The 27,727-nt window shown below is 39.6% G+C and overlaps 1 protein-coding gene across 1 annotated transcript in view; it reads left to right on the top strand.

Annotated features, from left to right (window-relative positions):
• The window catches only part of DYNC2I1 (dynein 2 intermediate chain 1), a 53,941-nt gene extending 26,686 nt beyond the window's left edge, over nt 1-27,255 (top strand). Inside the window, exons 8-23 of the mRNA XM_075212108.1 lie at nt 709-907; nt 2,016-2,121; nt 5,322-5,451; nt 12,390-12,501; nt 13,675-13,763; nt 13,996-14,125; nt 16,891-17,063; nt 17,681-17,843; nt 18,419-18,526; nt 20,090-20,151; nt 21,021-21,072; nt 21,868-21,928; nt 23,431-23,530; nt 23,838-23,969; nt 24,427-24,650; nt 25,622-27,255. Coding sequence (XP_075068209.1) covers nt 709-907; nt 2,016-2,121; nt 5,322-5,451; nt 12,390-12,501; nt 13,675-13,763; nt 13,996-14,125; nt 16,891-17,063; nt 17,681-17,843; nt 18,419-18,526; nt 20,090-20,151; nt 21,021-21,072; nt 21,868-21,928; nt 23,431-23,530; nt 23,838-23,969; nt 24,427-24,650; nt 25,622-25,793 — 2,013 coding nt within the window. The 3' untranslated portion in view covers nt 25,794-27,255. The remainder of the gene's footprint in view (nt 1-708; nt 908-2,015; nt 2,122-5,321; nt 5,452-12,389; nt 12,502-13,674; nt 13,764-13,995; nt 14,126-16,890; nt 17,064-17,680; nt 17,844-18,418; nt 18,527-20,089; nt 20,152-21,020; nt 21,073-21,867; nt 21,929-23,430; nt 23,531-23,837; nt 23,970-24,426; nt 24,651-25,621) is intronic.
• The last annotated feature ends 472 nt before the right edge of the window (nt 27,256-27,727 follow it).

Raw genomic sequence — 27,727 nt, 5'->3', positions numbered from 1 at the left:
GAGTTGGCACTTAAATAGTTAAACTGTTAATGTAACTGTTGGTAGAAGCTCCTCCCCTCTGCAACTCCTGAAAGCTCATCAGTGTTAGTTAAGTGCCCAAGGTGTTGGGCTGTTCTCAGTACTGCTCTGCAGTACTTGCTGTTAGTTAAAAAATATGTTCTTTTATTTCTTTTATTTAAAGGAAATGTTTGGTATTATAGTGTTATGATAAAGTGATTGTTGAGTTCTCCACTTGGCTGACATAGAAATGAAGGGAGACATGGGAGGAGGGTTACTGAGCAGGGGATATAAGAGAGGGGAAAGTGAGTTATGCGAGATGAATAATAGTTCTGGTCTCCCTAGTAGCTGAGCACACTTGCCCATTTCGCTAATAAATGACCCTTCCCTTAGACATGAAATTGCATCAGTGACATCTGTGTGCCCCTGCCTTTACCTAATTTAAATAAGTACAATGTTTAATGGCCCCATGGAAGAATATTATGTGTCACTGCATTCCATTTAATAGGCTAGAAGAGTATAGCGTGAGGTTCTGAAATGCTGAAACTGATATAGCTCAATAGTTATAGTACGATTTACATCCCTTAATCATCCAATCACATTTACCAGTTAGATATGTAATTATAATGTAAATAATTTGAAATATATTATCCACACACGATTAATTGTTAATGGTCTTTTATCTAAGCTATTTTTAACCCTGGCTTGTAGGACTATGATGATGACTTTGAAGAGGACAGTGAAGAGGACAAGACCGTAAACAAGCATGACCCTAAAGCAGCTACTAGGAATGCAGAGATAGAGGAAATTCAGAAGGCCATGCTCTTGGAGAATGAGAACATAGCGACAATCCCAGCCGGACACAGACACCGATCACGTGACCATCATGATCATGAACCAGAGCCAACAGGTTTTTCATGCTGTTCATGTTTTTCCTTTAATTATTAAGAAAAAGAGAAACCAATACAGGGCATATTAAAGTATGCTGAGTCTGTATTTACATACATTCTTTACAGTCATCATATCTTAAAATTCTAAGGTATTCAATTGACGGCGTGATCGCCGAAAATCGAGCGCTCGGAAAATATTACCGTTAATACGGTAATCCTGCGCGTAAATACCGTTAATACAGTAATTTACTCGCTGGATTTCAGCTCGCGGCTCAGCGAGCAGCGGGCTGAAATTCAGCGAGTAATTACCGTATTAACGGTAATATTTTCCGAGCGCTCGATTTTCGGCGATCACGCCGTCAACTGAATACCCCCCTAAATGTCTGAAGATGACAGGGCTTCTTAAATGCAACTGTTTAGTTTTTTAAGAGAAAACAAACAAACTTGTAATATTAAACAAAAATGTTGAAGAAGAAAAGAGGTAATTTCTAATTTTACAAAAAACGTAAACAAAAATGTCATGATTAGATTCTGTTGTCATGGTGGATTATGTTGCTTATCGGAGCCACACATTTTTTTTACAATAGGAATTCTTAAAGTGTTTTCTACTTTTGAGTATGAATATTATTTCATTCCTACCTGCCCAGAAATAGTACGTTGGTGGGGTTCCCTTACATGGGTGTATTTATCAGGGTCCTGCCACTTACATAAAGCAGTGACCTCTGCCAATCGCCATAGATGCTGCTCAGCTCTCTCCGCAGCGGGGGGGGATCTGACAAAGCTGCTCTAGGGGGATTTCGATTTATTATGGTCTAGGATCCAGCTTCCAGACCCATAGGTCGCATTTAAAAAAATTTTTTTTTTTAATGTATTGTTCAACATATTATTTTACTTGGGAACTTTTAGGAAAAATAGGTCTAAAGTAATAATACAGTATTTTTATTAGTTGATTTTGCACAATAGATTTACTAAAAGAGGATCATAGTTACCCACCCTGCTTGACAATTATTTCCTAGGCCACAACCCACGTGTTAAGGGCGCTTGCCTTCGTAGGTCTCTCTCACTTTTCTATCAGTATTTGAGTACTGTATTCAGAATTTAATTTACTTTCATGTTTGTGTTATTTAGAGCACAGTTACACTCCCAGGAAGGGGGCTCACAGAGGAGGTGTATTGATAGATTTTGGATCTGCAAAGCAACGTCAAGATAGCAGCCAAGTGGCCAGCAAGCAGAAGTAAGTGTATCTAACTACTTACACTACATAAAGACTAAAGCCCGATCACACAATGAACGACTGTTAGGTCCGATATCGCATTAGTGCGTACGCTGCTACGATCATGTTTTATCATACCTAAGCACATGGTATCGTTTCATTTGATTTTATAACTGAACTAAAAATCTCTATAAATAATCGAGCCATGTTGGGCAAATTCTGCAGTGTGTACACACTCATTACCAGCAATGTAGGCAGACCTCCATAGATCTGAAGGTAAATCTTGTAAAATCGTGTAAGTGTGTGCGTCTAAATCGGCATGCTGATCGGTACTCTGTCGTTGGTAAAATCGTTAAATCGTTAAATTTTCTGTAGTTTTTACTTAGCTTAACACCAGACAAATTGTTGTAATGTAGTGTAATGTATACATTATCATTATTAAGAACATTAGTCTCATTAGCAGAAGCAGGATATATTGGTACTGGATTGTGACCTTTCAAACTATTTTGTTCAGAGTGTGTTAATATATTGTGCAGAATGAATATGTTGTTAGAATTTAAATCTAATATCTAATTATATTTCAGTGGAAAATTCATGTATCATATGTAACTTTTGGTTTTGGTATGATGCAAGTCTTTAGTTAGGTGTTGGGTAGTTCAAGCATATATGTGTATGAGCCTTTACTACTTTATACAGTACTGCATTAACAAACCATGTTCCTCCTGTTGTTGTGGAACTACAAGTTTCAGTATCCATGTGTTTGTAGTTGCACAAGACCTGGACAGCCACAGGCTATCTATCCAATATATGCTTAGATGACCTAGGACTATCCAGCTGTTGAGGAACAAGAAGTCCTAGGATGCTGGCAAATACTGGTTCCTGCTCCAGAGATCACAGCTGGAGTAACGGTCAATGACTATCTTGTGCAATATGGAACTGCACTGTTTGACTGCAGGAGAGGAGTGAAGCACACCTGCCTTCCCTATTCTTAATTCTGATGGAGAAAAGGGCCCTGACTCAGAAGATTGTTTCTTAGAAGAATAAGCCTCCACGATGGCTCTGCCGCCGTATTTAGACTGTCGACATACCAAGATCTTCTTATATCTTCTTAGACAATCCAGGGCTAGTGGGATTACTAGAGCACCCTCTCATTTGACCTTTCTCAGTGGCCGAAGTAGCATGGCTAATGGGGGGGGGGAGAGAGATATGTTAGTATTAGCAAATAATTCTATGGAACGGTCTTCGTGTCCAGCAGGAACACCTTCAAATCCCTGGTCATCATGCAGTACCGGTCCAAAAGGTCATCATATTGACCTCTGACTGACCTTCTCTACGATTTGCCTCCCAATATCTACTCCCCAAAATTATTACTGTCGATATTGCTGAAACATACAATTTTGCACAGCATTTATATGGTGGTTTCTTTCATTGCTCAGGGTGTCTAGTGCACCCCTGATGATTTATGTATGCTATGGCATTGTCTGACTGTATATGAATTATGAAATATGCCTTGCCCTGCATGAGAGACTATGTTCATAACCGAGTGCTGGATCCTGCTCATACATGGGGAGCTTTGTCTCCTCCGGGGGCCAAAGTCCCTGTAGTCAAAGGTACATAGTCCTGATAGTTCATAGAACTGATACTTGATGGTCAAATAAGATCTTCTCATCATGAAAAAAAGTCTTTCTTTGAAGCTTGGATTCGAACAGGAGACCCAAAAACTTGTGCTGGACTGGGACCAGGTTTCACTTCTTATCCAACCATGAGATTGCAGCGTCTGTGTTGTTCTACAAAGTGGATCAGAAGGAGGTTCTTCGATCTCGCATTTATCAGGAGGTTCTCCAAATAGGGGACAATTATGATCCCTCTTGATAATTTTGGTGAAAACCCTGTGTGCTGTTGCCAGCTGAAGGACTGAACTCTGAACTTGAAATAGAAGTGTCTGTAACAACATATCTGAGAAGGTTCTGATGGTCCTCTTGGATCAGAATGTGAGGTATGCCTCCTTTATTTCCATGAAGGTCAGAAAAACCTCTTGTCATCAATGGCTTGGAGCAAGATGGAAGAGTCCATCTCGAACCTGTCCACCCGAAGCCAAGTGTTTAGGGATTGTTTTTAGGTTCAAGATGAGTCGAAATGTCACATACGGTTTTTCCATGATACCTCTTACCCACATCTCTGAAATGGATCTGATTTAATGGATCAAGATCAAAAGGTGGACTTCAGTCACAGACATTGCTGGATACATTTGAAACTCGTTGTGGTCTTTTTATCAGATGGCTTGGGGACCGGATACTTGCCTTACTAAGCCTGTGGCCACCACACAGGGCAAATGACTGGCCCCTTGAGGATGCTCATGTCCTTGATGAGAAAGGAAAGGACCGAATCTCTGGCCCTTGGATCTTAAAGCATTCACTGGAATGAAAGAGCTCTTGCAACCAGTGGCCTGATAAATGATTATGTCCAATGCTGGACCAAAGGGAAGAATTCTCAAAAAAGAGACTCAATAGTCCTGATTCTAATTCTGATTTTAGTCTACCAGATTATAAGCCCCCACTAACCTGCTCAGACTACTTCTCCACTAATTTGTTTACCCACGCAGATGCCAGGTGTTGCACCTGACTGCAAGAAAAATAGAGTTTAGAATTCCTTCACATTTCCTATACGTGCTGTGCGTCAAACAGGCAGCATTTGGAATTGAAATTGTGGTAGGTTAGGAAAGGTTGGCAACTGGTGCATCCACCTTTTCCATTTCCCAGTATGCCCCTCGGAGAGGACTCTGAACCTGCATTAAATTTTCTATCATGATTAAGCAAGGTTTCCTCATATTCAAAGTCCCCTGTTTTAGCAGTGAACCCCAAATTGGATGAAATGGAAAATATAATTTGCATATATTTCAGTGTTATGACGCATATTGGTGTCTTCAGTACTACTAAGCACTGTGGAAGCTGCAACATTGTTTCTACAAAGAAAAAAAAATTAGCCCCAGACATTGTTTTTGTAATGTACATGGAAGGTAGAGTCTATATTACTGTCTTGTAAAAAAACAGAATTGAATTTTGACTTCTGATTTATTTGTGTGGAATGCTCGCAGGTGTGGGTTATCAAGTCACTTTACACCATATCTTTTGAAAAGTTCTCTGGTTTGTGTGTTATTTTTAATTGAGTATTATGTCTATGTTTAAGTTAAAATATATATTTCTTTCTCTTTCTACTTAAAGAAAGCGCAGTTTGGAAATTCTTCGACTCCTCGACTTAGATTTTTCCTCCACGTTTTCTCTGTTGGATCTGGCTCCTGTAAAAGAGTATGAGATGTACATCCGGAATTTTGGAAAGACCAATACGAAGCAGGTGTATATTGTTGAACATATAATGAAATGCAAAATAAGCAGTTATAAGGTATCTTAGGGACATTTTCCAAGGATTAGGTAAAAATTGTTCCTTTTCTTGCCCAAGGTGCAGACAAAACTCCTATTCAGTCTCTTGTCATCTCCCACCTTGACCCCTGCAACCTTCTCCAATCTGTTATTCCTCTTACCCTTCTAGCTCTGCTTCAATTCCTCTTCCGCTGCTCCATATCCACTCACCACTCCACAAATCCCTCTAAGGACTTTCTTCCAGAATCCAATGAAAATGACGTGCTCTCGCGTACAAAGCTCTCAATAACATCACCCTTTCATGCATATCAATCCTCTTTTCAAAATACTCTCACCCTCTTAGATCTACCTTTGCCCTGCGCCTCGCCTTTGATAGCCACCTGCCAATCCCACCTACAAGACTTATCTAATTTTGCTGCCCACTTTTTGAATTTCCTACTATGCCAAAAAAGACTCTCCCAGCCTTCAAATATTTAAGCACTCTCCTAAAACCCATCTCAAGAGCTTACTCTTCTCCCACCTCCTCACACTAACGCACCCTCACAGCTGTCCCAATCTCCAATCTGAACCACAGTCTCACCTCCTATCTCAGCTGTGCCTTTTCCCCACTATAGTGTAAGCTGTCTCATGAGCAGGGCCCTCCTAATCCTTTATTTTCATGTTTGCATTTATTTTGTCTATTTGTCAAATGGTCCATTTGTCAGACATTGTATAACGAGGGAAGTAAGATAATTTATAGGTACTTGGTCTCCAAAGGCATCTGAAGAGATTTAAGGATACTCAGTTCTTTTTTTTTTTCTTCTGGTTTATAACCAGGAGGATAGAATTCCCTCCTCCAGCTTTGGTCTTAGAACTCGTCCCTTTTACAGACATGATAGAAAGGGTACAGCGAGCCCAAACGGACAGTCTAGAATCTGACCTAGACTATTTAAATTCTGATATAGATCCCATAATAAAGTCGATCTATTTAAAACAAAAACAGCAAGCAAACTGAGGGGCCGATTCAATTTGGCCACGTCAGTCTAGGATTAACGCGGCAATAGTACTATTACCTTTAATATGGTAATTTTAACCCGGATTTTTGCTTGTGGCCCCGAGAGCTGCGTGCAAAAATCAGCATTAAAATAACAGTAATATTGCGCATTTTTACCGTAGTAACGGTAATAGTGCGCAGGCCGCGTTATTCCTAGAATAACACGGCCAAATTGAATCGCCCCATGTGTCTGTTACAATCTCCCACACATAGAATATAGCAATTTACAGAGCAAATACAGATTTTTCAATAGGGTAAAAAGGTACTTCGCTCTCAGGCTTCCATACAGCAGCAGGAGCCCTAGAGGAGAATAGGAGATGAGCTTTAGCCCGGGAGCAGGAGAGGCACACACAGGCAGTACTTCCTCCAGAAAGTTGTGTGTACATGGCGGGCTTTCTCCAGTAAGGAAGTCCACCAAGGAGAAAAAACAATGTGCAGGAGTGTTCCCCCCTCCTCAGTGACCCAGTGCAGCTTCCTGTCCAGGACAGTCCCCAAATGGCTCCCATGCCCCTAGCAGCTTCAGCTTTGTAAAGGGGGGGCAAACTGGTCACAAACCCGCTGGCAGTGCCAGCAACTATCCAAATTAACTGAACTCTCCTGGGAACAGGGGGAGAATGGAATCAGGCACTAGGTGGCTGCAGCCTTCTTGGAAATTAGAGGCACGCACTCACACATAATTACTTCTGCAGTGGTGAAACCCCCTGAAATATGATCGCCCTTTGCCTCTTCCTCCTAGGGACCAGTGTAGAGAGGTAGAAAGCCTGTTGGCACAAGCTCCTCCACACACACAGATAAATGCACCCCCGCAGGGGAGTGTGAGGACAGGAGAGCTGCGATCGCAGCAATGCCTTTGATAGTGAAGCATAGAATGCTTCCCAGTAGTAGCTGCAGCATAAATACAAGTAAAAATAACCCTAACTAGGCTGTAATAGGCAGCCACTGAAAAACCTTGCCCAACTCTTTGGACACCTACGTTAAACTGGACAGAGGATAATAAAGGGGAGGAGCTTCTGTTTTGAATTTGCTAATTCCTAAGTGCCCAGCTCCTGTGGGCCAGCTTTACACAATACTTGCCAGCATGGGCAATATGTTTCCTGGGTGGTCTGGGGGACAGGTGGGTGGGGGGGCTTGAAGAATTGCGTCATTAGCCCCACCCTCAAAATGGACGTCACTACTCTGGACCAATAAAAAAATTTGTTTACTTTTGCACAGCTAGCCAGGATCAGGGAGAATTGCCTGCGCTCCCGGGAGTCTCCCGGACATTCCGGAAGAGTAGGCAACTATGCTTTATACCCTATGGTAACAGTGTCTCCCAGGTGGAATTAGAGAAAAAGATTTAACGTAGGTATAAAAATCCTCTTTTTCATGTCTGAATTTATTTTGTTTACCTTGTGTGTCCCTGTTTTTCTCACTGTCCAGTGTTGAAGAGCACTTAGAGATCAACAATAATGAAAAAATAAAATGCGTTTATTGTAAGAACCTATCCTTTCACTGAGAACCAATGATTCACTGATCTTAATGCATAGTGGATAGATGCTGCAATCTGATGCATATTGGTTCAGCAACAGGAACTCCTTAATTTCTAACCTTATTCAGTGTATAAATGCCATATAATCCTCAGTCTGCCCTCTAGTGGCACCTTGTTGGTCATTGCATGTGTCTTTTTATTATGGACATTTGAAGTAGAAATACCACAATGAAGTATGAATTATTCAAAAGTAACCATCACATTATTGACTGCTAAAAGTAGGGACTAAGTTCACTATAAGTGTTGCTAATTAAAATCAAATTTCTCTTTCCTGCCATTGGGGGACACTGCGAGACATTGGGGTATAGTAGGGGGCTCAGGAGTCTTGTCACTTTAAGTGCTAAGTTTTTAATCTCCTCCCCTGCTATGTCCCTCCTCTCCCGAGAGATCCTCAGTTTTTTTTGAAGTGACTTGGAGTTAGGTCACTGGGGTATAGGCTCCTGCCTATACCCGTTTAGTTATAGGTTTTCATGTTTTTATTTTCTTCCTTAAACAGGTGCAGCGCAGGGTTCAGTCCAAGACCCAGGAAAACAGTGAGTAAGAGCTAGCTCTGCTCTCTGGGGACCCCAGCGCAGGTATCAGAAGCCTAGTGCTCTGTTACCTTGTACCTACTGCCGACATTTCCATAGATAGGAGAGGGGCTGTGTAATCTAATACATAAATGTTTGGTGCAGACAGTTAGCGGGTATATCCGCGACAGGTAAGGTGCCTCCATAGCGGTCAGAGGGAGCGATGCTGTAACAGCCTCTCCTCCCCCACCGCCCTCCATGCCGGCAGTTTCCCCGCTCGCCTCTAGACAACGAGCTTTCAATTAAGGGGATTCAGCGGCGCTCATACTCGTGGCAGGTGAGTCGGAACTCTTGAAAGAATAAGCGCTTCCGGGCATATTTATTGTATTTGGATTTCAGCGCGTCCAGCACTGCTGGGTGGTCATTTTGCCAGGTCTTTATGGGACCCAGACGACGGAGGCCAGCAGGGCGGGCAGAAACAGAAAGAAGGGGAGGAGTTGATACTCGATATCCCCCTTCCTCCCAGGCTGTTTTCCCGCGCGCAGCTCTGCGGTTGGTGAGGGGAAACTGAAAAGACAGCGTGTCAGCGGTTCTCTAGCCTCTGCTGTGCCTTTCCTCTGCGGACAGACTTTTTGATACAGGCTTGTATTATAATAGTCAGTGTGGAGGTTTATATCTGTTTTTGTGAATTATTTGAGGTAAAATTTTTCACAGACAGTACTTTGCGGGTTTTTACATTGGTGAGGAGTGCTTATAGTGTGAGAGACTTTCTAGTTTAGGAGTCTCCAGTACTTATTATTCTCCCTGTTTGTCTGCCTTACTTTTAATAATAATTTTAAGAAACAGGACAATGGCGGAGAAGGGGACAGATAAAGGTAAGGGTCACTCTGTGCCTTCTGTAATGTGTTATGCCTGTTCTAAATGTAACACAAGACTTTCTGTTGGACACTCAGACCGAAACGCCCTTTGCGCAGCTTGTACTACGGACGCTCAGAGGCGAGTCAGCTCAGCCCAGGAGGGGTCTTCTGCAGTGGTAGAACCGCCCTGGATGCAATAATTTTCTTCGGCTGTGGAGAAACTGACGGCCGTGATACTGCGGGTAACAGAGGTACGTGACAACACTATCCCACTTACACTTGCAGGCAGCCAGTCTGATGAGAATGCTTCCACATCACAGACAGGGTCTACCCACAGGGAAGATAGGTTAGTTTCTATTTCCCAGAGGGGTAAGAGAGCCATTACTGATGCAGGTCTGGACATAGATCAGCTCTCTGATCTCTCCTCAGCAGAGGAAGGTGAGGTAGATATAGACCCGGAAGGGGAGGCTCTCTATGATTCTGACTCAGTTTCCACGAGTGTGGATAGTCTTATTTTAGGAATCAGGCATACCTTAGGGTTGGCTGATTCGGAGCCCTCAGCACCAAAGGGTATCTCTTTATTTAAAAGACCTAAGGCACAGTTAGCAATATTCCTGCATTCTCCAGAAATGTTGGAGATTATTTCTGAAGCTTGGCAGAAGCCAAATAAGCAGTTTATGATGCAGGGAAAGTTTAAGTCCCTTTATCCTCTGCCTCCTGAGGACACCGTAAAATGGGAGACTCTGGTCCCCTCAGGAATCCATTCTTCCGATTAAATATTCTAGAGCTCAGAACAGTGTACAATATTCTGATAGGAGCCCAGGAATTTCTAAGAGGAAAACCTTTTCAGATTCAGTCCGACAACGCCACCGCGGTAGCGTACATAAATCATCAGGGAGGCACTCGCAGCGCGGCTGCCATGCGAGAGGCCAGACGCATATTAGCGTGGACAGAATATCAGGTCCCCAAGATTTCAGCCATTCACATTCCGGGGGTGAGGAATTGGGAAACAGACTTCCTCAACAGACACACCCTTCATCCCAGGGAATGGGCTCTAAACAGCCAGGTATTCTCCCTACTGGTGGAGCGTTGGGGCCATCCGGAAATAGACCTGATGGCGTCCAGTCTGAACCATCAGATTCAGCGCTACGATGCAAGAGCTCAAGACCCAGCGGCGGAAATAGTAGATGCCATGTCGGTCCCTTGGCAATACCGGATGGTGTACATTTTCCCGCCCATTCCAATGATTGCGCGGGTGCTAAAGAAGGTGAAGAGGGAGAGAGTTCCCACTATTCTAATAGCTCCATTTTGGCCACGCAGAGCGTGGTTCTCAGATCTACTATTATTAGCAGGGGCTCCTCCATTCCGGCTTCCCATTCAGGAAGATCTTCTGGTTCAGAGTCCTTTCCTTTACCAAGGTTTAGATCAGCTGGCTCTGATGGCCTGGCTATTGAAACCCTAATACGTAAAGCTAAGGGTTTCTCTCAGGATGTTATAACCACCATGATTAGGGCCAGAAAGCCTTCTTCATCTTCCATATATTACAGAGTGTGGAAGACATATATTGCGTGGTGTGAGTCTAGGGGATTTCATTCTTCAAGATTTAAGATTTCCCACGTTCTGGATTTTCTTCAGGAAGGTGTTCAGAAGGGTTTACGTCTGGGTTCCCTCAAGGGTCAGATATCCGCCCTTTCTGTCTACTTTCAGAAAAAGATTGCTGATTATTCAGATATCAAGACATTTTTACAGGGGGTATTACGTATACAACCTCCTTTTTGCCATCCTGTCGAGCCCTGGGACCTCAATCTGGTTCTTTGTGCTCTTTCTAGGCCTCCGTTTGAACCTTTAAAGTCTATTGACTTACGGTATCTTACGTGGAAGACGGTATTTTTACTGGCTATAGCTTCAGGTCGTAGAGTGTCTGAGCTCGGAGTGCTTCGCTGTGACCCTCCCTTTCTTATTTTGCATGCTGATAGGGCGGTCCTTCGTACCAAGCCATCTTTTGTTCCTAAGGTGGTTTCCAGGTTCCACCTAAATCAGGAAATTGTTGTCCCTGCGTTTCAACCAAAGAAAGAGTCTTCAGAAGGGCCTATGCAGTACTTGGATGTGGTACGAGCTCTACAGAATTATGTAGACTGTACATCTCAGGTGAGAAAGACCAGAGATCTTTTTATTTTATATGACGCCAATAAAAGAGGCTGGCCTGCTTCAAAGCAGTCAATTGCCCAGTGGATCACGTCCACGATTCGTGAGGCTTACATTTCAGCTTCTCTAGCCGTTCCGCAGAACTTAAGGGCACATTCTACTAGGGCAGTGGGTGCCTCCTGGGCGGCTAGACACGGGGCGTCGGCGGAACAGTTGTGTAGAGCGGCGACTTGGTCTTCCGTCCACACATTTACTAAATTTTATAGATTTCAAGGCTTTGCATCGGCTGATGCAAGCTTTGGTCGCAGGATTATGCGTGCAGCTGGTCCAGAGCATTCCCACCCTTGGGGAAGCTTTGGTATATCCCAAATGTCTCGCAGTGTCCCCCAATGGCAGGAAAGAGAAAATAAGATTTTTACTCACCGTAAAATCCATTTCTCTGACTCCATTGGGGGACACTGCGCACCCTCCCTTGCTCTGTATATAGTTCTGTGTGTGAAAACTTTGGTTATGGTTCTTTATAATTTAAGACCTGTCCAGGTTATATTACGTCCTTTACGTTCACTCTTGGTTATTCAAAACTGAGGAGGGGCATAGCAGGGGAGGAGTCTAAAGACTTAGCAGTTAAAGTGACAAGACTCCTGGGCCCACTACTATACCCCAATGTCTCGCAGTGTCCCCCAATGGAGTCAGAGAAATGGATTTTACGGTGAGTAAAAATCTTATTTTTAATACTTTAAACCACATTTCATTTTAGCGTGACAGTGAAGTGCTGCGCTAAGGATCGCTCTTGTATAACATGCATTAAATATCCGTCTGTATATGCTTTCATCATTTCAGGCTTATGTTCAGTGCAATGATGATGCTGTAGACAGAGAAATTCAAACTGAAGAAATAGATATTGAAGAAAAATGGACTCAACATCCGGGAGAGGGTTCTGCTGTGTGTGGAGGTGATTTATGTGGATAATATGAATATAAATGCTGCAAGCATCCCTAAAGCACTTACTTTCTTTGCTTAGACAGAACCAAGCTGTGTGATTGCTCTGTTGGTTCTTTTCGTCTAAGTTCTTGACAGGTTTACACCCCTATATATTCATATGTAGGTGGGCCATTGCTTAACACACTCACATGCTCTTTGTATCAATGTCCCCGTTATCTACTGTGTTGAAAGCTGTTCATTATATTGGGCATATCTTTGGCAGTACCAACATGTGAAATAAACCTCTTGATACCAGTTCATATTGTCTAAAAGCCTAACCTACTGTTAGGTACAGAACGGTCACTTTAAACTGACATTTTACCAAATGTTAACATCTCTTCTGAGTTCTGCTTTAGCTGCAATGTATCTAAGCCTGTAATAATACAGGCTTAGTTAAAGGTCTAATAACAACGTACAATTATTATCACGTACTCCAGTCTTGAAATAAAAGTATGCCCATTTATCTGCCTTGTACTCCCCTGCTATAATGCCTTATGTGTTGTTTAAATTAGCTGGTGCCTTAGACTCATGCGACTTATGTGCGATCATCTGAGTAGTTAATGAAAGCTCTCAATCTACTTCCCACTCTCCTTCATGAATGTTTGACCTGCCTACCTTAGCTGGCAGAAAGTAAGAAACTATACAGCAGTAACAGTGACTATAACACACGTTTAGTTCTATGCAGTGCTGAAAGTGGCTCCTGCTGCTTTTATTGTAAAATGATCAAATTCAATTCACTTACATTTTCCATACCATCACTTCTAAATCTCCACTTCGACCACTGGTTACATGTTCTGTTTGAGGTGCGGTATAGGTGACGGTTTTATTTTAATACTAAATCTACAGTATCTATTTTGTTCTGTGGCAGTCCTTATTCTGACATTGGATATGTCGGCAAGCTAAATGCCGACACTTCCATTGTGCTGACGGGTTGAAGGACCTTTGCCTTTTTAATGTCGGCGATCAACATTGTCACCCTTTGGAATTAGGGTGAGGTATTGAGAAGAAAATGGGTGGCTCAGAAAATTTATATTCATTTCATTGTAAAAACAGGCTCTGTTACGCTAATCATAGACCAAGATCTCCTTTTGTCATTGTATTGTGATATCTCACATATCATGTATGTCTTCTTTTGACATCACAGGCCACAAAAATAATGCAGCGGAGGATATGGGACTTGTAACTAAGGTTGACTCCCAGCGATTAGCGACTTTCCTTCACTCTGCTAGCCAGGTAAATCTGCTGATGTTCTGAAATGATATTAATATGTAAAGTAAACCGCATACTACATTAATTTTTCTGTAATATATTATACTTTATACCTTTTTAATTATTTGTTTTATATTAACTTGCAGAGATATATAGTCTGAGTATGCCATTGTACGGCTTATGGAAATATAAAGTAATCATAGGCGCCTAATACACAGTTTTACACTATGTGAAGCCTTTGTTGCTGTGTTTAAAGGTCATCACTGTCCTGCTTGAAGAGAATCGTGCCGAAAACCTGTTTAATTGTAAAGTTCAGCCTGAAGAACCTTGTATGTCCATCAGTGATGGCTGCTTCTCTTTAAATACCAACCTGCCATTTCTACAAGGTAAAACATAACATTGGCGCTTAAAACTTTTCATTGTGTCTGCATAAGTATTAGAATGAGAGGAACAGGTGAGATGGAAATAATTTAGCAACATAGAATTTGACGGCAGATAAGAACTGCTTGGCCCATCTAGTCTGTCCATTTTTAACGTATGGTAACCTCAAACCCTGTTTGATCCTTTTTTTAAAACTGAAATTACAAGATAAAGGTATTAAATATCATTGAGTATCTTTCCTATTTAAGAATATGTATATATAAAGGTTTTTATTTAGAAACCAATGCTATAAATAATATTGTATGTACTCAGAATGATCTTAGAAAACTATTTTTTGTCAAGCTATAATATTCTTTATAACACAATGTTTATTGCGTTAAAGTAATTACATAACTGTGTTGTAATAAGTGTTTGCTGTTTACTTTTAGTATGTTGTTGTTTGTGGAGGATTGCAACTCACAGGCTACATATCTTTGTGGATAACTGTAGCAACACTCAGGGGTAGATTTATTAAGGAAAGGTGGAGATGTTGCCCATACAATCAGATTATAGCAATTATCTTTTAGAGCAGTGATGGATAACTAGCTGATAGCTGGCAAAGCATGCTGGGGCTTGTAACAGCCATCACTGTTTTAGAGTGTACTAGATCAGTGATGGGCCACATGTGGGCCTCCGAGCCTTCACCTGCTGCCACCACCTCCTTCCTGATTTATTATCAGATGTTTGTTATAGCTTGTAACACTTGTTTAATATGCCTGCTGATATGTTATTACAGATAGGTGGCTCTTTCTTTGATTAAATGTATTGTGGGCAATGTGCGACCCTTTTGAAGCTTAGAGGTGTGCACCATGTAGGTATATCAGGTTGCCTACCACTGTACTAGCTAACTGATAGCTAGAAACTGATTGGTTGCTATGAACAACCTCTTTTAATAAATCTACTTTTAAGATTTGCAGATTGTTGAGTAAAAATAGATTAAAGGGTTTTCAGATGACTTTTACATGACCTCCTGGAACTTTCAGTATATACTTTGTTTTATCAATTAGACTTCCTTCTGTGATTTTCAGCCATTATTTGTATAACCAGGCAGTCCTCTATTTCCATTGTCCTTGTATGCATCTCAGCTTTACTGTGTCTCTACATAGGATGAAGTGGTGTCCAGATAGCTTCCTAGTAAATCAATCAAACTACCCGATAAGCATGCTGAAAAAAATCCACAGGATTTAGAAAGAAAATACAATAAGTAAATGTATTTGTCATCGAAGGTGAAAAACATTTAGGGGGGTATTCAATTCACAGCGGGATCTCCAGAAAACGAGCGCTCGAAAAATATTACCGTTAATACAGTTATATGCGCGTAAAAACCGTTAATACGGTAATTTACTTGCTGGATTTCAGCTCGCAGCTCAGCTCGCTGCGAGCTGAAATTCAGCGAGTAATTACCGTATTAACGGTAATATTTTTCGAGCGCTCGTTTTCCGTAGATCCCGCTGTGAATTGAATACCCCCCTTAAAGACTTAAATAACTTTTTAAAGAATATTATGGATTTCAAGCATTTTTTTTTTAAATACGGTCATCTTGTTTAATAGTTTGTATTGACCCAGGGCCTGATTCATTAAAGAACGTAAATACCTATACGTGCCGTATTTTGTGTAAAATTGCTCAGCACATGCTCAGAAATGGTTTATACACAGTGAACGCAATTCATGTACGAACGCAAATGACACCTACGTCAGCCTACGATTTCAAGGGTGCAGTGGGTGGAGGGATGGGGCATATGCACGTAGTCAATGTACAGTAAGGACGCGCCAAGGTTGAGTGCACGCACAGCCGCCTGATTCAATCTCTGTGCATCTCTCGGGTACGTCGTTTCCAGCTGTATCACTTGCACCAGTTATAGGGCAGGTGTAAGTGCCAACTGATAGTGATGGCGGTCGTGTATGCATAACATATCATGTGTTTGCCATCAAGAGCAACTGTAAAAAGCTATCAAGTATTTGTGTGCTACATGAAAAAACTGACCGTATTTAACTTTTGTGCAAAATAAAATACTAATTTGCACCCCTTGCATTGTAACATGGTTTTGTCCAGGAGACTGCTTGCTCAATTTTTTTTACTTAACTTTCCTTAATGAATCAGGCCTTATATTATTAACAGTATTTTTTTTTTCTGTGCATTCTCATGAGACATTATATATAGATATATGCATTGTGCGTATCCTGCAGTGTGTTGTGTCTGTCTGCATACTGCAAGGTATAAGCAGAGCGTAGTTATACCCGTATTCAACTGGAAATGTTTCTTGAGATCCTTTTCTTGTGTTCCTTTATAAATTAGGTCCCCAGTGTCTGTGAATTGCTTGTTCCTCTGGAAAATTATCTCCTCCCACAGACAGCATTGTCTATAGGATCTCCACACTCTGGCTCATTGCACACATCATTTTACTGATCTAATCAGGATCTGTTAGAGCTTTCATTTCAAGTGCGTTGAAAGCGGCATTATGCTATAGTTAATAGGTCCTACAGACAGCTCCATCTATGGAAGGAGGTGCTACAAGCAGAAGCGGTTCACAGAGACAAGACCATTACAGCCATGGACTAAAGGACCAGTAGGGGGTTGCATTTAAGATAATGTTATTTAAGGCATAAGCAGTGTGGAGAATATCTATAAAAGTCCCAATATGAGATAGCAGAAAATCATCAGGACAGGTGGTATTCACAGGGGAACATGCTAGTTCTTGTTTTGTACATGTAATTTTGGATACCTTCGTAGGTCGGGAAGTTTACCAGCTGCAGTTCTCTGAAGCACAAAGACACCTGTTGCTTACTGTGCATGGCCTGTGTATCCACTCTGACTCTGCGGCTCTGAGTGAGACGTTTATTATCTGTGTATGGAATATATGGCAGCCGTCTACTCCTCAGAAAATTCTCATCTGTCAGTCTGAGGTATGAAGAAAGTTTAGTCATCTCTCTTTCTCTGTTTTTGTACTATACCTTTTCTTTTCTTTTTTTTTTTTTTTTTTGTGAGAGTTTCAGCTGCATATCTGGTCTGTAGGGGCTCTAAAGAAAAAAAAGAAATAAAATATATATATATATATATATATATATATATATATATACTTTATGTAGATTATTTTATGGCACTGTGCACTTTACAAATTGTAGTTTAATCATTAGGTTTGTACTTATATACTTTCTTACTATAACTAGGTTTATTATAATGGCCTCTCTCATTGAGACACTAAATTGTCCTGCAGCCCTGTTTAGTTTGATATTAATGGCTAGTCTGCTTTTATGTTTAAATGATTTTAAGCTTTTTATCCCTATATCTGTAAGCTATTGCCTGTGGAGAGCACCTTCTTAATTTAATTTGTTTATATACTTATGCTGTGTATTTATTGTAGTAACTTTTTTAAGGGGAATAATCAGTACCTTGAACGTGTATAAAGCTTTATTTGCTCATTGTCATGGCATACCTTAAATTGATTTCTACCCCTTGATACACAGTTTGTTTTGCCCTTGTATTATTACTGATTACAGATTCATGAATTGGTATTATGTAGGTGAAATGCTGCTGCTTCAGCCCTGGTAAAGCTTCCCTGGTGTTTGCTGGTACTGTGGATGGTTCTGTTGTAGTTTGGGATCTACGAGAGGACTACACTATGCATCAGACTATGAAGATAGAAGATGCTAACTGGACATTTAGATCTGCTACATTTTCTACAGGTTAGTACTTTCTAGTTCAGCTTTTCACCAGGTTTTATCTTATAATATTCAATTTGTAAACATCAAAGATAAGGATTTGAATATACATAGTCTCACTTTACATAAACTGAGTGCACTATGTTTAGTGATCATATTGATCAAGTTACCTGTCATTTTTGTGATTTAATATTAACAGTGCAGACCCTGGTATTTGCATACTCCCGGTTGCCTTTAAAATCCTGCTGTAACTTGAGTTAGTCTTGCTACTGTGCCAATTTTACAAGTGACAGGAAACTCCCTCCTTTTTGGGAAAGGTTGGTTTCTCCCACTGCTGTTAAGTATGTGGGCTTTCCCATAAGCCCTGTCTACTCTAGAAATAGGGAAGAGGCTGCCTCTATAACTCCTTTATCTTTACCGAAGATACTAGATCATACTGTTCCACTCTTACCAAATTGCTTTTGATGCACAAAGTGTCCTTTGATTATAACCATGCAAATTTTTCCATAATGGTTTTTATTAAAAATGACATGTTATTAATTTGTTCTTTTAGTGCAACAATGTAGCATGATCCATATAGAAATGTGTGTTATTTGCAGATGGCGTTTTCACTCAAGTGAGTCACGCACTCCCGGTAAAGGCCATAGAACCTGTCCCAAGTACAGAGGCAAAGGATCATGGGATATCGTCTCTGGCTTCTAATGAAGGTATATGCATCTTCTAAAGCTTTGAAATGATGAAAAAATGTTATCTGGGATTAAATGGATTCTGTCTTTCCATGAATGGGCTGTAAACCATGAGACTTACTCTGCTCTCTGTCTCAAACAAAACATACCATTTATATATTTATTTGGGAGGCTGGGGACTGGGGCAAGCACATACAAGTAACTTCGGGTACTTTGAGTTCTGTACGTTTTTTGTTCATGTTGGCAAATGCTGTTTTTCACATAAGGACCTGGATCTGTGCTAGTGTGGCTGCAGTATGCATAGAAATGTTTGATTGTATAGGTACAGCACCAGCCATATCTATGTACCTCCTCATTGGAAAGATATGTCCTTCTGATTGTGTTACTAGGTTGTAAATGGATGATTTTCATCATTAGGGTACAGGCAGTATGATTCTCTTATTGATGATTTCAGTGTTGGTGAGTTTTCTTCTTTCTAGGCTTTGTGAGATTCATTTGTCATAGTCACAAGACACAGATTGATAGCACCTTGCTTCACACCACAATGTTTGCTGCAGTTTGGGTGACATCTATATCCTTGTTTTGAGTGGCTAATTTGTCTGAACACTAGAAGAATTGTTTTTTTTTGTTAAGGTTTTTATGTTTTTTAATCCTGTGTATGTAGATATGTATTGTGAATCTAAATATTTTATACTACAGTATACTCAGCTTTTCTTGAAAGCGATTAATCTGCAGTGTCCATGCTGGAAAATGTACATTCTCTGTTATTCGTAGCACTTTATTCTTTAACAGTAGCCTCATATACAGGTAAATTGAGTTTATTCTTAGCCCATAAAACTTACTTAGTTATGCATAAGGGCTCTGTCTGCTATAGTCACTAGCGTCAATGTCAGACAAGCACTTTAGAACTCCATGATTTTCAGAAGAGATACACAATCTCCGTCACTGCAGCTGAACTCCATCTTCAGCCATAAGTGTACAGGATTGTGCCATAGTCATGTTTCAAGCCTAGTAACACTTTATTGTCACTGGAGTTACGTGTTCGGCCGCATTCCCAGAGTCTTTGTTATTTTATACCTTGTTCAGTTTTAGTTAGTTGTTGTTGTTGTTTAGCATGTGTGTAAAAATTAGCTTATGAATTACTGGGAAGGGTTTGTTAAATAATGCCACCTGTGTAGAAGTGGGTGGATGCCATATTGAGTCTTCACCTTTAACATTTCTTGCTGAAATGAATGGTTTTGTTTTTACACACAATTGGCCTTCCATTCCAACGCCGTTCCCTTCTCACACCATAGCAGTTCTGCGGTCAGAGCGGTACATCTGGGGTTCCTTAATCAATGTGTGTCTGACACTGCCCTTGTTAATGTAACACATCGAGGTCTGATGAAGATTGCACCATTTTACCTAATCTACTCGTTGGATAAAAACAAGACCTGGCTCTTAAGGGACGGTTAAGACATAAATATAATTGTATTCTTTATACTATTCCATCTTTATGGTGTTTGTCCTCATTCTTCTTTTTACATGTAAACTTTTCCTTTTCAGTGTACATTTTGTATTTAGCCTGCTGTATATTTTTTGCAGAGCTGTCAGGTTTGTCATTTCAAGTAGCATCACTGGATGAAAGCGGCCATCTTATCTTTTGGGTATGTTTGAAAGACCAAAACATTAACTTTACATATAGAAAACGTAAAGTCTTATCACGCTTTTCCACTGCAGCTCTGTTAAAAAGTATGAAGGGTTATACTGTAAATTCTTTGGCCAAGGGAATACAGACCATCACTTTTGAGTTCCATCCCTAGGAGACCGAGAACTTGGAGAACATTTCAATATATGAAACTAAAACATGTGCATTTGAAGCCACAATGTTTCTGCATCTGTTTAACAGGGACCCCACAACATATTTAGGGCCCAGCTCCTTCCACTATCTAACACTCTGTGGCTTCCTGCCTGCTTCCATTAACCCATTCAGGACAGCGTCTTGGTCACCTGCAGCCCTGTCCTTACTAACCTAATCACACAAGTGTAAATGTCACTTACTCTGCTGCCGTGAACATTCCGATTACCTGATTGGCTAATTCTGTAGCACAGTAGTACACAGATTTTGGCATATACTAATGTTAGCTAATATGCTGAGTTTTTTTTACACTGAAATTTCCTATTTAGGTAACCTACATCAATATAGCAATTCTGGAATTGAAAGAAAAATAGGACCTGTGCTTTTTAATGAATAGGGGTGCCTCTTCATTGCTGGAGAAATTCACCTGCCATATCATTAAACCATTGTTTTCTACCTATTCCCACCATTATCCGCTTAAAAAAAAAAAAGGGTCATAGCCTCTTATGCTTGTCTTCTAGTACAACAACTACCATGCTGCCTAGGGTTTGTTACCACAGATAATGAGCCATTTACCACAGATAATGGATCATTTCTTGACTTAAGATGAGAAGATGTAATGTTCAAATCGATTAGAGTTCATTTTTATAGATCTTAAACTGACTACTGTAATTCCAGGTAGTGGTGGAACTGAGAAAGGTTGATCTAGCTGGCTCCCAAAGTGACTTGGGTAAGTTTTTTAAATCAATATTGTTGTGCTATCTGTTTATATTTCACGCTGCAGTTCAAAACTGCTTTTATCTGTAAATCTTACTATACATACCATGGCTCGTGGCCTAATAATTGCTTTAAATGCACTCTGTATCCCTATACTAGGGAGGAAAATGCTTTAAAATGTTGTGGTAATTATTTGGGGTTGCACTGATTGTCTACCAGTAACTATGGGAAGAATTAAGGAAACCGTATGTATTATTTTGTGGATTTTGTCTGTTATTTTGTATCTTATATCTGTAAAATAAAAATATGTTTAATTCCATATGCTGCAAAATGGAAATTCTATCTCTCCTGAGAAGAAATGAAAACAAACAATATAAATATAACATTCACTTATTTTTTTCTAATAAAAAAAATTGTTGTTATGAAAATAGTAGAGACCTTATGATCACCAGTAATATGTATTGGGAGCACAGGTGACTCAGCACTGATTCCTATGGTTTGCGCCTCACGTGGTCTATTTACTTGCGTACCTTGTGTTTTGTGACTTTGTTTAGAACACATGTGCTCCTAATACAGATTACATGTATTAACCATGTATAAGCAAAATAGGCAAAACACACTTAACCCCAACATACAAATAAACTCTTATACGTATTTGTAATTATATTCTGTTTCTTTAACAAATATGTAATATGAGGTTTAGATTTCAGTTGAACAATACAGTGAGATTTCTTATGGTCTAACAAACTTTCTCTAGGTAAAAATGTATAATAACCAGATTAATTTTGTAATATTTACCCATTTCTAGGTTTAATCCCAGGAGGAAAAGTGAAGTTGGTACATAGTTCATCTATAAATCTTAGTGACAAGTAAGTATACTTTGCTGCCAACAAAGATTGAAGGGTCTCGGATTTTTCAAAATACTAAACATATTGATGAATGTACTTCCCACTACTTGGTGAACAAAATAGACAATATGAGCTTAATAATAAAGAAAAATAATAAATGATGGGTTGTAGTTAAGAGTTATGAAGGTTAATGTGCTGTGGCTGAGCATAGACCAGAGATAAAAATTAAAGTCAAACTAATTGTCATTACTATAGACCCAGTTTTATTATAAGCATCGTGGAAGTCAGAGTTTCCACCCAAATTGTTTTTTAGTTTTATTTCCAAACCATGTGAGCCAGTTTCTACAAAAAAACTTAGAGATAGAATGAAGCTAGCCTCCCGTCTATCTGTTCTTAACAGTGTATCAGCCACTTACTTCTGTCAGTTACCCATCATAGTAAAGAGACAGTGGTGTTGCTAGGCTTGAGGGCATGCATAGCAACCTAACAATAATTGGAAACCATCCTTCAGATTGTCCTCTTTCCATTTTGAGACATCCTAGTTTCAGATTGATATCGGGCAAGTTGCTGGGCAGAGAGTGGCTGTGTTGCAGCATTGTGCCATTACCGCAGATAAATGCTGGGATGTAGAAAGAGCAGGAATCCCTGCAGTATATTTTTATATTAGTGCTAACCATAAGCTCACACATAGCAACCCCAGTGTCTTCTGCATTGATAGGATAATCCTAGAAGTAAATAGCTGCTGGAGACAACCAAGTAACCACACACTACATAAAACAACACAGGTTTTGGTTAAGAGCCTCTAAAGGTTTCTCAATACAGGTCTGAATGTGTGACTGTGTCCTTGCTAAATGATTGCAGCTGTGTTAAACTGGTGCAAAAAAGGGTGGTGTTGTCCTAGCAATCAATTATATCTCAGTTGTAAAATGAAAGCAAACATGATTAGTTTTGATGGACAACACCACTCGTTTCACACAGCGCTACATTTCATGGGGTCGTAAAGGACATTAAACTCCAAAATTGGAAATGATGACATATGAAGCATATCCCAGAATAGCTGCTGAAGCACCCTTGTACATTTGTAGTATAGTGTTATAATAGGATCTTCAAACGTTGAAATCTCAGTAAGTTAAACAGCTGTGACTGGCCTGTCTCTGTGTGTGAATCCACCAATGCACATATATATATGTCTGCATAGGAAGTATTTGCTGGCTCAAAATGATATAAGATAGAGAAGCGTCTCCCTACTATCATATCAACTTGTTGCAGAGGGGTGAAAGATAACATCATGGGCATATTTAAATAAAGATAAACACGTGTTATTTCAGGCAGATCATTTATTCCCGTAATACACAACCTTTCATATAATAGTAAACTGTGGCATTACTTGCTATTAAACCTTGTGACTTCAGGCATTGCCTACATTTGTACTAATTTCCTCATATTATCTTTGTATAAGTATTAGTCTTGTCTGAGACTCAGCTGAGTTTGTTTTTGACCATGTTGATTAATTTGTTTTGTAGGTTTTATCACAAAGATGTTCTAACTCTGGGAATACCTCAAACCTTCAATATTAAATTTCTCCCGCGGGACTCAAATCATTTCGTCATTGGAACGGATATTGTAAGTTAAAAGTACATTTAGAAATACATATGTTCTTTGCTGCAGTATCATATTATATTATAACCTGAAGGGAAATAGGGATTCACATATACAGATAAATGCCAGTTGTATTTGCATTCTGGTTCCCTTGGTGACATTCACAGTGCTAGATTATATATCTATCAATATATTTGGGGCTGTGTAATACTAATATATTAAAGCCTGATTTTCTGCTTCATACTAAAATCATACCGATTTATAACCTGATCTTTGTTACATCAGTATTTTGTCTTTTTCTTTTTAATAACAGAAATACATTTTTCATTAGGGAATAGTAAGTCATGGAACACGATACGGATTGATAGAGCCACCCATGCAGTATACATCTCTGCACAGCAAGCTGAGACCATCACAGGTCACTGCCATTGATTTCTCACCTTTTGGAGAACCTGCATTTTTGGTAACTTATTTTAATCAGGTTTACTGAGCTTTTGTATTCTGTTAGTCCTAAAAACAATACAAAATCACTTTGGTGGAGAAAAATAACAATGCTATCCCTAGAAAAACCAATGCAACACTAATTTGTGAATCAGATCTAGCCTCTTGAATTAGCGCAATAATTGAAATCTTTGGTGCTGAAAGAGTTAAGGAAGATGTACAGAATGATGTAAACAACAAGCACAGGTAGAACTGGTGGTTTGTCTATATACAGATTCAGTTTACAGTGGTTGTCATAGGTTCCTTTACACCTGCACATATTAAAATACATTCTTGGTATACAATAAATGCAAACAATGGATTATATAATGAGTGTTGTAATCCATAGATAGTATGCTATATATGTTTATGTTATTTACTATTACTAACCTTTGCAGAATTATTGACAGTAATTTATTTTTTTTGCACTCTGTTTTAAGGCAGGAAGCTCGGATGGCTGTTTACGATTACACATCATAAGTGCGGAGTACCCAGCAATGCAGTGGAATGATAGCACCAATGGCCAGTCCATTATTGCATTGCAATGGTCCTTAACAAGACCGACTGTGTTCTTTGTTTTGGATACAGCGTCATCTATCTATATATGGGATTTGTTACAGAATGATTTACAGCCAGTAGCCAGAGAGTCCATTATGCCTGACCAGTAAGTAAACATTTCCTTCTCTTAATTTTTAGGGGTGTATAATCTCTTCCTGCCCTCATGTCCGTACAGATGAGCGGGAACCTACTGGTAACACTGAAGGGGTAAAGCCAGAAATATAGGTCCTATTGCTACCCCCATAGGCTACTTTAGAGAAAGTAATCAGCCTGTATGAGTTCTTTTCTAAGTGCACAATATTGTCCAGCCTGCTGGGAACATAATGCAAATGCTTTGACTTCTATTTACACTTATTCCTGTGTGACAAGCTAGAACCTCATTTAGCAAATGCACTAATTAGGCAGCACAAAACTCTTGTTTTGCACCCACGCCAAGATGATCTGCCCTGCACATATAAAGGTACACTCCTACTTTACTCTCTTGGAAGACACCACAACAAACAAGAAATACATTTAGGTGTCCAGAGAGGATGAAGAGACGCACTGTGTAAAAGTGCAAATGTCACATCAACAGTCCAACCTCCTACCACATTAGACACCTTTTTTTATTAAATAAAAAGATTCAGGATTTTCTCTAAAATGATACTTTGTTTTAGTTTCATTTATGGCTTAAATTAATCATAAGAGTGAGGGTATATTGGGTTAACTTTATTACATGCAGCGCTTCTGTGTGTTTAAGCTTTGTTTTGCATTGGGCAAGGTGTGCCTAGAATGCACTTCTCTCCGTCAGAGTGCAATAGGAAGACACAATAAGCATCCCAGTAAAAGTATAGGGCGAGACACGATATATGCCAGCTCAGAGCTCAGCTCCAAGTACTGGAACTAGTTGTGTACCCGTCCACGCAGCAAGGAACACGCATATAATGCACCCTTAGGACTTGGTGCAGACTAGGTGATTGTTAATTATGTCATGATATGTAAATATACAGATTTGAAGGGTACTTTCTGTTTTGCATGACGGTATATTGTTGTTTTATAATCTAATGTAAACTCCTTTATCCTTTTTAATTTATGCAGAGTGCTGAGTATGTCTGTTTTTGGTGAGCCAGAAAAGAACAATAATCTAATGGGGTTGGCTTTAGCCAAATCTTCTGGGAAAGTGGAGATCCAATATATCAAGAAGAAATTTGTCAAGATTCAGCCAAAAGAGTTAGAGAAATTGCATCTAATTTTGCATGAAATATTATAATTAGCTTATATATTGGTGCCAGCTACATAATAAATATATCATATACTATTGTATATATTGACCAATGTTTGTATTCTAAAACCTAATGAATAATTTATTGCAAATTTTGTGATATCTATTTTGTTATACTAAATCTTCTTACTCTGTATAGCACTTACATTACTGAATAGTTGTGCGCACCTCGGCATTTGTACTGTTGACAATTAACTCCCTTATAGGTGCAATAGATTTCAGAACAATATATTCTTCCCCTTTCCCTTGTTAAAAGTAGGGAGCAGACAGGAGCACAAATTGAGCAATTTCTAGTGAAAATTGCATCCATTGTTGACCATTAATGTTAAGCTGTCACTAGGTTTTAGTTATTTATGATTAAGTATTGACTCTACGAAGTACTATGCAAATAAACTACCCGTTCAACCAGGTTAGGGATCACAATTGTTGCAGTATAGTGAATAGTTTACCTGGTGGCCCGTCTCTCTCTCTCTCTCTCTCTCAGAGAGAGAGACGGGCCAACTGAACTGTAAGATGCATTGGGGCGCTGGCATAAAGGAAGGAGGCTGGAACTACAGAGACACGGCTTTGCTCCTTTGACTCATTGGCATATACTTTAAATATAGAAAATAAATTCCTCTCTGGTGACAGGTCTGCTTTAAAATGGCAAAACAAGTACGTTTTTATAAACTTTCACCATGGTAGTCGGAAGGATAGAAGTCTTGTAACACAGTTAGAAACGTGTCTTCTCAGCTTTACAATGTGGTCCTTAGAACGCACATATTGTGATCAGAAGTGCTCACCACATATCCATGCACGGCATGACATCACATGAGAGGACTGTCCCATTCCATCAAAATCTAGGTAGTATTATGTGGCCGGGACCGGCCTTGAACTTTCTTCACCGACTTAGCCAGGATGGGTGATACATGTTACATATGGACAGACGGACTGAAAGACACAAACTATGGGCAAGATTTACTAAGCTGCGGGTTTGAAAAAGTGGGGATGTTGCCTATAGCAACCAATCAGATTCTAGCTTTCATTTATTTAGTACCTTCTACAAAATGACAGCTAGAATCTGATTGGTTGCTATAGGCAACATCCCCACTTTTTCAAATCCAGCAGCTTAGTAAATCTAGCACCATATCTGTTACACATTGGCAAATCACGCTGAAAAACATTTCATTATTTTGAATTTATTTTCAACACAGAAGCCTTCATTTTCCAGGTCTGTGCAACATAAGTTTCAAAATGTGTATTTGTGCTAGTATTATAAGTTAAATTTTTGCATTTATTTTTGCTGTACTTTTTGAAAATATTATGTAATCTTTTTATAAAAGTGTTGTAGTTTGTACAAAATATTGTGTAAATAAAAACATGAACATAATATGTACGGGGAATATTGCACTGCTAATGAACAATGTACAATAAATACAAATAGGCTATTTTCTCTGTACCTCAATTTAAATGTTTTAGTTCTAAGCATGTTATACTTATGATTTACTACATTGTGGAAGCAGCTATCTCAACTTGGTGTCCAAAGATATTTCAGTAGTCATCTTTCTGTACACTTAAGATACTGTAACTTTACTTTGCATACCAAATTTGTGGGTTATGCATTGTTCGGTCCCTATATATAGACAAAACCATTGTGTGGCTATTGTGAAAGACACAGTGTATTTTTTTTTTTATAAAACTCAATCTCCTTATGTTGATGGGCTTAGACCATCCTCAGCAAGGGTAATCATAGAAGCACAATGTTATTACAATGTAACAATGCCTGCTTAATTTCCCAATTATAAGCTATAGGTCCGATGGGCTATAATGGGACTTTCACTTTTAGATATTGACTGAGGATAATAATTAGAGCAAGTAGAAAGGGAGTATGACGGCCTTTTTAGAAATGTAAAATAGTTTTTATTTACTTTTTCTACCCATAA

This window comes from Mixophyes fleayi, chromosome 5, assembly GCF_038048845.1.
Source record: "Mixophyes fleayi isolate aMixFle1 chromosome 5, aMixFle1.hap1, whole genome shotgun sequence".
NCBI classification, from domain to species: domain Eukaryota; kingdom Metazoa; phylum Chordata; class Amphibia; order Anura; family Limnodynastidae; genus Mixophyes; species Mixophyes fleayi.
Note: the sequence above shows the minus strand (reverse complement) of the source record. Positions and strands in the feature narration are given on the sequence as shown.